The sequence below is a fragment of the Eurypyga helias genome, unplaced genomic scaffold, assembly GCF_000690775.1.
Source record: "Eurypyga helias isolate BGI_N326 unplaced genomic scaffold, ASM69077v1 scaffold32991, whole genome shotgun sequence".
Lineage (NCBI taxonomy): Eukaryota > Metazoa > Chordata > Aves > Eurypygiformes > Eurypygidae > Eurypyga > Eurypyga helias.
The window spans coordinates 29,699-40,582 of NW_010229457.1; the positions used below are offsets into that span (position 1 = coordinate 29,699).

General features: G+C 39.3%; 1 protein-coding gene across 1 annotated transcript in view; it reads left to right on the top strand.

Annotated features, from left to right (window-relative positions):
* Positions 1–9,998, top strand: part of EPS15 (epidermal growth factor receptor pathway substrate 15) — a gene marked incomplete at its 3' end in the record, with an annotated part of 35,598 nt that extends 25,600 nt beyond the window's left edge. The window contains exons 14-20 of the mRNA XM_010160414.1: positions 3,408–3,569; positions 4,167–4,364; positions 6,275–6,472; positions 7,031–7,108; positions 7,464–7,554; positions 8,952–8,987; positions 9,862–9,998. Of these exons, the coding sequence (XP_010158716.1) occupies positions 3,408–3,569; positions 4,167–4,364; positions 6,275–6,472; positions 7,031–7,108; positions 7,464–7,554; positions 8,952–8,987; positions 9,862–9,998 (900 nt within the window). The remainder of the gene's footprint in view (positions 1–3,407; positions 3,570–4,166; positions 4,365–6,274; positions 6,473–7,030; positions 7,109–7,463; positions 7,555–8,951; positions 8,988–9,861) is intronic.
* Between the last annotated feature and the right edge of the window lie 886 nt (positions 9,999–10,884).

Genomic DNA, 10,884 nt, shown 5'->3' on the forward strand with positions numbered 1-10,884 from the left:
TGCCTGTGTCTGATCCTGCCCATGCATGCGGCGGTCATTCCCCTGCCCGCTCTGCAGATTGCCTTTGCACACTGAAATATTCTTATGGGTATTTCTGGTTTTGCTCACGGGATGATTTTCTTAGTGTGTTCCAGAATCCGTGCGTGTTCATGTGAAGGTTTAGTTCTCTGGTATGTGTGCACAGAAGGTATATGAAGCTAAATAAAAACCTTACCTTTAATGTTAGAGCATTAGTGTCATCTGCATGTGTTTAGTGTTTGATAGTCAGCAGGATCGCTGAATCAATTAATTCATTGTATCCAGAGCAGTAATGATGTAAGCAACTATGTCAGGTCCTTAACCTCTTGGTGATCACACAAACTATTTGTTCCTTGTTAAATATATTTATGGAGTTCTGTCAGTCTGCAGAGAAGGAATGGTCTGTTGCTGCCTTGTCAGGAGCAGGAGAAACCATCGGGGTCAAATAGGATATGGCTGCAGCATGTATTTAAGCTGGCGGCTCTTTATCTCTGGTCCCTTTCTTGCTCCTGAATGCTGGAGGACCTGCATGCTTCAGGAAACTTTCTAGAACTTCAGAGAATAGCAGTGACAGACTAAGACTATCTTTACATCATGCTTTTTTCTTCTGGTCTTATTCTAATGGTGACATTTCTAAAGATGATGTGCAAAACCAGTGTGTTCTAATCTGCCACCTTGGATCGAGCTAGGTTGGTCCACAAACTCCAGGGTTTTGTCATACCAGAATTACTTCCACAGACACAAATTACAGTCTCAAATACAGCCATGGTCTGTGATGGATCGAACGGATGTGTATGGGAGGAGGGAAGGAATGATGGTTTTTCCTCTATAAAGTAATTTACATGCTATGTAAACAGATACTGAAAAGCAAAGACAGAAAAAGCATTGGAAGGAAAACAGCACACTAGTGGGAATATTAGCTCTTTAGTAGCAAAGGTTAAGGGGTGTTTTTTCTTAAAAAGTGATGGGCAGAGTAAGAAAGATAAGAAACTTCCAAGGCACCATTTTCTTAACTTACTCTGTGATTTGATTAGCATTTTCCTATAAATAAGGGAGTAATAAGCTCAGATAATGAAATGTTCTTCTTAGCAGCAGAGAACTTGGTTTTACAGAGTTAATTTGTCACTAAAACATTTAGTTTTTTGACCACGTACCGAGTGGCATGTGAAAGTGCCTTTACCTGGCTGTCCCCTTGCTCTCTCATCTCCAGCCTGCTCTTCTGGGCACAGAAGTTGGAGGGCAGTGTGTGCCTCAGTGGCTGGACATCACCCCGAGCAGGGCAATTCTGGGCACATGAACAAGACCCTCAACTTCCATCTAGTATTTCACATGCGTGGACATGGCTTGTCAGTCTGCCTGCTACGACCCTGAAATAAGTGGCGATTCTCCTGGCTTTCCCAGCAGTTACTGCGTGTTCCCTAGAATTTTACTGACGTGGGGTCATGTTTTGCTTTTCAGTAGGACACTGAAACTTTGTGAAGAAATTTTAGAACAAATGCATGTAATTCCTGATCAAAGTATAATATATGTTCACGTCGGGGAAAAAAATGTTCCTGCATGTGAGATACTGCTTAGGAAGGGAAAAAGTGAAAGGTACTTTGGGACTGTGGCCTTCCAAGTAGTCCAGAATGTTTCTGGCCTTCTCTTCTAGCCTTTTGATCTCCTTGTTGGCCTGAGTTTTCTTAAACAGATTCACACTCTGAGTATCCCACTCAGCATTGGATTTAACCTGGGTTTTTTTTCCTTCTTTTGTTGAAAAAGCTATTTTTAAACTAGCAGGCTAGTCAGATCTCTTCAAGTGCTTCTCTGTTGTGCCTAGGACAGACATTGTGATTCAAGGAACACTAGCAAGAGTGGAGGTGATCTATATTTAGCCTGTGCGTACGTGAGTGAGTTCTTGCTCCCTTTCGGAGGAAGGAGTGAAATCTCTTTAAGCTGTTACTTTGTCCCCCTTTGCTTGTGTCCAGTGTCAGCTGATACTTGCTTCTCAAAGCCATGTGAAAAATGAATGGATCAAGAATGCCCCAGTTACCAAGCCGCTGTCAGAGCTTTTTGTGTGGGTGCTGCTTTGTCTTTCACAGATTAGAAACAACCAGTAATTCACCCAGTCTGGCTGCCATACATCGGTATAGCCTTTAGCGAACCTCAAATTTGATTCTGAGGTTACTTTTTTATGTTTGGGATTTTTTTTCATAAAAGCATCAATCATGTTTCTTTAGGTCATCTTCAGTTGTCTTGAGGTTACCTGTTTCCCTAGCACCTCACTGCTACACCATATGCCTTTCTATTTCCATCAGGCTTTTTGTCCTGATTACCTGGAGGTGTTAGCACACATGGGTGAACTACCTCCCTCCACCAAAAAAAGCCACCCCAAGAAAAACACCCCTAAAAGCAACAGGATCTTAGCTTAGAGCAGCACACAAATACATGATTTGATCAGAAATGTATGTTAGCTTGGTTTTTTATCAATTTTATCTATTTGGGTTTTTTTTTACTCTTTTTCCTGATTCTTCCTTCAATTAGCACATTTTCTCCGAAAGGCTGCAATCTTCGCTTTTCATCTAATACTTTTCCTTTTGTGTTAATTTTTTTTGATCTTCCTGTATTATCTCTTTATCTTGACTTTGACAATTTTTTGTTCTTCCTAAATTATTTTCTGGGCATTTTTTCAATGTTATCTCCACAGTCTGAAGTATAACCATTCCTGTTGCTCTAGATCATTAGAAAGGATCTAATTACCATAGGATGCTTACTTAGAACACAGGATACATACTTACTGCTGTTCGATAAATCAAAAGGTACCATATTGTTGTGTATGGAATGGGCATTTCTTACCGCTGATGTTACATAGAAAGTAAGTTTTTTGGCTGATATTTGCAAAACCAGAGGTGAGGAGGCTCTGGAAGGGAGTGCATATGGGTTAATAATGCCCTGATTTGTTCATTTATCTTGTTGCTAAAAAAGTTCCTATTTTTGGCCCTGTGTTTGTGAGGGGAGAGGAGCAGAATAAAGAATTTCTATTATTTAGGAACTCAGTAAAACTTACTGCTAAAACATGGGAAGGAGGTATTGTAGCAGACTGAATAAAGATGCCTTTAGAATGAAAGCATAATTTTCCTGTGAGTAAAACAATTCATCTGTGTGTTGATGCATGCGCCTCGGTATTTCAGTGAGATTCTTTTTACTAAAGAAAAGAAAAACCAATAACGTGATTATTTTTGTCTTAGAATTTGAAAATAGTTGCTTGTCTGATATGTTTTAAATGCTGGCTTTGGAAAGATAATTTGTTGATACTTGGAAGTCCTAGTTACTACTGCGGTTCATACTGTGGAACGTAGTGGTTAGGAGGAAAGAGGGAACAAATGCAAGGCAAGCCTGTTTTATTGCAGGATCTACAAGATGAAGTAAAGCGGGAGAGCAGTAATCTGCAAAAGCTTCAAGCTCAGAAACAGGAAGCACAGGAAATCCTTAATGATCTTGATGAGCAGAAGGCCAAGTTGGAAGAGCAACTTAACGACATCAGGCAGAAGTGTGCAGAGGAGGCCCATTTGGTAAGGTCTGGTGACTGAGGCCCTTGAACGAGTAAATGCCTCATTTTGAAGAACTTACCCTTGCAGCGTGTTATGGTTGTTGGGGACGGAGAAAAAACTTTTAACAATTAAACAGCTTGGCTGTCAAGATTTTGTGACCACTGCGGAATAGGATACAGGCCACTTGTTTCCATGGCCACCTGATTTAGTATCAGTGTGTCAACAAGTATACTGAGATGTACTTGCACACAAATAACGTTAAATGCAAAAAAAAAAAAAAGGCAAAATTATAATGCAGTAAATGTAATTAGAAGCACTTATCACTGGGACTGATTTCTTTGCGGTTTAAGAAAAAATCTTACAGTAATGTAGGGGTTTTTTCTAATATAAAGCTATACTATTCTTTCAAATGATATATTCAGTATTAGAAATACCCCTGTTGGTCAGGAAAACAGCTAGAATAACACAATCTTACCAAGACCAACAGGGAATTAACCTTTCATTCAGGTATGATCTATGATCTCTGCAATAGCTATGAGGTTTTTACATTTTTCTGGTCATAAATAACAGTATTTGGATATGTTTTTATTTGGCTTTGAAATATTGTTCATGCTTCAGATTGCCATGCTGAAGGCTGAAATAACAAGCCAGGAATCAAAGATTTCAGCGTATGAAGATGAACTGACCAAAGCTCAAGAGGAGCTGAGTCGCCTGCAGCAAGAAACTGCAGAGCTTGAGCATTGCATCGAGTCTGGGAATGCACAGCTGGGACCTCTTCAGCAACATCTGCAGCGTTCACAACAGGAAATCAATTCAGTAAGGCAGTGTGAGAGACCAAAAAAAAAAAAAATCTTACTGAAGCTGACAACCTTTAGTGTGGTTTCTCTGAAGGGGAAGGCGTTGTTTTCTTTTTCTTCACTGTTTGCTCATGTCGTTCAGTTGCTTACATATGTGTTCTGTGCTAGCAGCTGGCATTCTTCGAGGCTGACTTAAGTCACTCAAGATACTTCATGATTTTTCTCCAAGTTTTGTTAATAAAAAGGGATCATAAATAATTTTTCTTAATGCAACGAATGAATAATGGGTGATGCATGTTTAATTTCTCTACGTCCAGTAGTTAGTTAAGCTTTCATCCTCAGCCGTGGCCTGGGGCATGCTCTCGCTGTTCTTTAACTGATGTCAGGTCGGTATAAAATTATTAACAATATTTACTTGGTGCATTGTTGAAGGGGGAAAGTAAGGTGTGTGTAAGAATAAACTGGATTGAGGCTAGATAGTGAGTAGCGGCAGCGAGGTGGCTGCACTGGTTTGTAAGCACTGTGCTTCGAAGGGTCTGCCGTACGTTAAAGGAACACTTTTAGCTCCTATCTGTAATCAGTGATTTACTTCAGTGATTCGTTAGCTTGCGCGCCCTTTCCTCATCATTCTTCTCTGCCAGCTCTCTAGGATGTTAGCCAGAGTCACATTATCAAGTTAATAACAAAATGAAAAGCCTTCCTTTGAACCCTAGAAGTGGCTGACTTTTGGGTTGGTCGTTTCACACAATTCATGTCTGTAACTTGTTATCCACTTCTTTTTCTGAAGACTTCCACTACTAGTGTTCATGCAAGAACACTTTCTTCTGTTGAAGAGCCACAGAAGATATTAATAATTTTTAAATTTGGCTTTGAGGTTTAGAGACTGAGAAGTAAACAAATGGATTTTCCATTGTTTCACCACAGGTAGAGAGAACGTTGTGCTATCTCAGTGTTAATATACTAGCAGGAGGTACAGATTTGAGGCTTGATAATACTAGTGGTTATATTTGTACTACAAATGGATTTTTTTGTTTTAATAGGCTTTGTATTAGTACTCCTGATTTTATTGCTTTTGGCTCACAAATAATGAAGAATAGGTGGTTTGGTGCTTGGGGCAGGATTATCTAATGGTTGCTCTGAGGTCAGTGTGTTTGAAAGACACCTGGTGTTGGCTTTGCTGCCACCTGACTTGTGACTTGTGCGAGGCAGTGAAAACTCTATTAAGTGACTGACCTACTAGAAGTCAGTGGGATTTGGACACCTAAATATCTGAACAGTGTTCAGCCTTCTGCATAATCTGCCAAATCCCGTAATTCCTTCATAACTGGCAGGTTGGTTGTGTTTGTTGTGAGGCACTGCACTAAGCTTATTGCTGAAATAATACCACGTGAATGTAACTGCTTAGGAAGAGGAAGATATACTGTGGATTTTGTAGTCTTCAAAGGTCATGTGGGAGAAGATAATGAATTTGTAATTTTCCTTCTTGGAAGGTGAGGTTTCTGATAATGCTGCCTTTTTAATTTAGAGTTTAAGGCATTTGCAAATACATAATAAGAAAGAAAGAATGAACAACCACCAAGCACCACCAAAAAAACCCACAACCCCAATAAAGCCAAACAAAAAAAACCATCTGAAAGCTTTGCAACTCTTGAGTTTGAGTAGAAACGAAGCAACAAGCCTTGCTGTTGCCAGTGATGTGGTCTGCCTTCTTGGCAGGAGAAGGTTCTCAGGTCTGTCCTTCAACCACATTGCATCTTCTATATCAGATTTATGCTGATTTCTCAATTTCATCCTCTCATTGAAAGAACATGGGTTTTATTATACTTATTTATAAGACATGTAGCTTCCATCTTATATTTCAGAGGGGGTGGTTGTACAGTAGCTTCTGTGTGCTGCCATACTGATGCATACACATTTATTTATTTACAGGTGCAGACAAATCTTCTTCAGCTGAAAGAACTGGAAAATAACCAATTTAGTTGGCACTCGCAGCTACATAATGCACTTGTTAATGGAATTGCGGATCATTCTAGTCTTAGCAACAGCAGCAGCGAAACTGCTAACCTTAATGAGAATGCTGAAAGGGAAAGTATAGCCGAAGATGAACAAATAAACAGTGTGTCTCCAGTGAGTAGTGTTTTGCCTGCTTGATCATGATGCAATGCAGCTGTGAAGTTGGAGTGACTTAAGAATGTATCAAGATTGATGTTTTTAAACACCTGCACAAGTGAAATTTCAGGGTGTTATTCTGTGGGACTATGTTTCAGCAATCTGAAAGTTGATAAGCAGAAAAGGAGGCAATTTTAGCTTGGCTGGAAAGTGACAATAAAAATTCTTCTGTATTTGTTTCCAAAGCAAAATATCATGAATTGAGTAGTAGAATTAACATTAAAGGAGAGCAGCTGTCTCCTGTTGGTGCACCCAGAATGGAATAAGGAATAGTAAAGAAAATCTAAAGCTGTCTTGCTTTAAATGACCCTCCTTCCATCCCAGTAGATTTTTGGGTTGTTTCATTTGCTTGTATTAAACTTTCCCAGGGCTTATGGAACACTCATTATGTTCTGTAATAAGTATGAGCCTCTTGAAGTATCTTTTGGTATATTAATTTAGCTATTTAATATTAACATTATGTTGTGTAGTCTTCTATTTACTTATTAACAGGGAATTGCTTTTATCTTTATATAGGTAAGGAATAGTCCTGAAACAACAGCCTCTGTTGTGGAAGAAGAGAAAGAGGTCCCAGCTGCAACTGTTACCAAAAAAGTGAGTTCTTTCAGATCTGGGGGAGGAAAAATTAAATTAAAAAATCCTGGTTAAACTGTTTCAGGCTTGCATCATGTTACTTGCATGATGGTCCTAGAACAACAGAGAAATAAAATTGTTGCTTTTTATTGTTTTTATTTAGAACATAATGACATGAAAACATTTCATCTCGTTTAGCAAGCAGGTGGTTGTTGAGAAATATTTTGCATTTCCATTGATGAATTATGTAGAATTCTAGCTGTCTGTATTCAGCGTTAAGAAACTGCTAAATGGTAACACAAGACAACATAAGTGTTTTCTGTCCTGCATGTCTTTAAACTTTAACACCTTTCTCTGCTTCTTTTGCATTGCCCAGGAAGATCCTTTTGATGCTGAATCTCATCCATTGCCTCATCTAGTTTCTGAAGCAAGCTTAGAGTTCTTCCAGTCTGACCCTTTTGTTGACAGTAAGTAAACTTTTCTAAGTGCAGATTTGCAGAAACACGTCTTGTATGAACACATCTCAAACTAATCTTCACCTTGGAAGTAGTCTTCGTAGAATAAATGTGAAGGTGTTGGAGTGTTAGCACAGCCAGTAGAATTACAAAAATAGAAAAGATAGAAATAAGAGTTCCAGGGTGTTTCTCCTGTTTCTCCTTACTTATCTGGACTTCCTAATGAGCGATGAAAATTCCACCTCTCCCCCAGTACTTCTTCCCTCCCCAAGGTCGCATTTTGGTCTGAAAGGTGTGGGCCTACCTGTGATACCCCTCATCTAATCCACAAACAGATCAGCTGAGGGTTCACTGAGCTGTGATGTGGGGAGGGTGTGGGTGGTTGAAAATGAATGTCTGTGGCCTAGTTAGGGTGAGTTTGGCACTCAGAAAAAAGTAATTTGGAACTGCACCATCTGTTCTTCTTGTGGAAGTGCTAGGCTTTATTTTAAGAACTTGCCACTTATGAATGCTGTTGCTCTGATTTTACTTTCTTACGTTGGAAGAAGTGATCTGTATATATGGAGCCACTTGGAGGAGGGAAGTTAATTTGGATTAATTGCTGAAGCAGATGTTTTCAGTCACATAAATACGATTTTACATGCTTTCAGAATCAACGTGGTTTGATCAATTTAGCTCGTATGGCTTCAAAGGGAAAAAAGCAGTATTTGTTTCAGATCGCTTGCCTTCTGAAAGAATGTCAGTGCAGATTTAATACTTCTAGTCAATAGATTTAATTTAAAAGGGCTGAAATGTTTCTGTGTGTATATTCCTTGACTTTTGTTTATACTGAAGTGGTCCTCCTTACAGAACATGACAAGGCCTTTCTTTCAGAAGAGAAAGGTCTGTTAGGAGCCAACCTTTTGGGCTTTGTCTGCTCATTATGTTCAGGGAACATACCTACCGCTACAAGACAGTACATCTGCATCTCTTAGACGTGTATGAGGGACTGCAACTGATGCAGTCGGGACCATGCATCCAGGATGGAAATGAACGCTTAGGAGCTGCCCTCCATGGCGCCTGTGAGAATTAATCAAAACTGGGACTGAGCTTGTGTCAGTGGCTAGCCTGGGTTAGTGTGGTGGTAAATACCGCATGATGTGGGTGTTCCCAGACAACAGCCAGCAGAAATGCGTCTCTGAGGTGGCTGCTTTGTGTGTGTTTCATGCTGGTAGTGAGCTATTTGATTGATTTTTGTTTCGCCCAGTGCTAGCTCTTGTCGTTCCACTGAAAACAGTGAAGTTACGCCTCTGAGTGAGAGTTGTTTAAATTCTAGCTGTAGAAATGAGTTTGTATCCAAAAGACTTCAACTGACTACGTGCTTTATGATAACTTTTTGGTTTTTTTTTTTTTTTTTTTTTTAAAAACAGATGATCCATTCAAAGATGACCCTTTTGGAAAAATTGGTAAGTAACTTTGTAACTGCTGATATATGTGTTCTTCTAAATTATTCCTACTAGGAGAGTATATGGGGGAAAGTGTTGCTGCTTTCAGTGCAGAAAAGGTGGAAGTGACCCAAAAAGTCACCATAGGACAGATGGATATATGGCAGCAGCAGCTGGCCACTTGTGTTAAAGCTTTTGAGAAGCGCATTGCCAGCGAACTTCTCTATTGCTGTTGGAAGAATCCTTAGTTGGGATTTAAGTATGTGAAGGTGGTGAACAGAAGGCACCCAACTCCTGCTGCCTGTTTTGTGTGCAAAGAAGTAGGACCACACTCTTTTAAAGGCTCTGAACTCCCCAACTTTCTTCAGAACTGAATCTTGAGGAAGGTGGGAAGTGTCTGTTTGGATTGGCGATGCAGACAATGTCACCGTGTTAGTGGCTTGGTCCTGAGCGGAGCTACTGGTGACACAAAAGCAAAATGGCCAGTAGGAGGGCTCTAGCACAGTAGCGTTGTGCGCCAAGTGCCAAATAAGAAAAGGTCAGTTGTGTGTGGGGCGTGAAGGAGGGGGAGGGTAGAAGAGTTCTGAGAAACATTAGGTTTTGTAAAATACTTCATTTTTCGGGGATTCTGTTAAAGAACCTGTACACTCAGACGATTCTGGAACTAAACCACTGGTACCATCCACAGTTTTTCATGATGTGCGTAAAACGTTGGCTTGTGTAATGTTCTGAATCACAGAATACAAATTATTCACAGGTTAATGTCGTTTTTCCAAGATCCTTCGCCTTAAATCTGTCACCTTTCTGCAGTATGAAAATGCAGTATAACTTTTTAGTTTTTAAGATACCAAGCAAAGAAAAGCTAGCAAAAATTATAATGATGTTTACTTTTTAGATCCCTTTGGTGGTGATCCCTTCAAGGGCTCAGATCCTTTTGCAGCTGACTGTTTTTTCAAACAGTCCTCCACTGATCCTTTTGTGACTGCTGGCACTGATCCATTTAGCACTGCAGACAACAGTAGTAATACCACAGTAAGTTTAATAGCATACCTTTTACTTCTTTCTATATAAGATTTGGACAAAATAACCTATTTTGTACGTTTTGGGTGTGCCTTGAAATGCTGATATTCAGAAGTCACAGATAAAAGGTTACCTCTTATCCCATGGCTCTGTCTTGTCCATCTTTTTGTGTCTGATTTTCTAGATATAGTCACAGATGAAATAGAATTAAAAATAAAAACATTTAAAAAAAAAAACGTTTCACTGCTGTGCAGATAAGAACATTTTGAAAATAATGAACTAAGCTCATTGGTAGTTGGTGAAACTTACTAAACATTGAAAGAAACTCAAGATTAATCTCACCAAGTTACGTTGAGACACCTGATTTTTACCTCCAAGTCTTACAGGATCAATAAGTATGTTCTATATCTTATCTGAAATCTGATGTGGTATGGACTTTCTCTTCTGGAAAGTCAAGCTCTAGGTGTATGTTTGGGTTTTGGTGAGGTATTTTTAATAAGAGTCATTGAAGCACTTTCATAATGTGGAGATTCCTACGGAATGTACCCCTTCAGGTGTACTTTGGTGTAACTTTTAGCTGTTCACATTATTACTGTGCAGTTATTGATTAGTCTTGAGTCTATAAAGTAGAGTTGGGCATCAAACCTCTGATGTAGGATAGAATTTAATGAAGATGAGGTAATATTTAGGGCTGATAGACAACCACTTAATCTAAGAAGCTAAAATTATTCACATCATTCGTCTCCATTCTTTTGCCATTTCCTTTCCTTCTCAGTGCTCCTTTCATTCAGGCCTCACTTTTGTGTGTATTAAAAATGTGTATACATATATAAAAATTAACAATACATGTGGATTATGAAGCTCAGTGGCTGTAGAGCATAGAATCATAGAATCATAG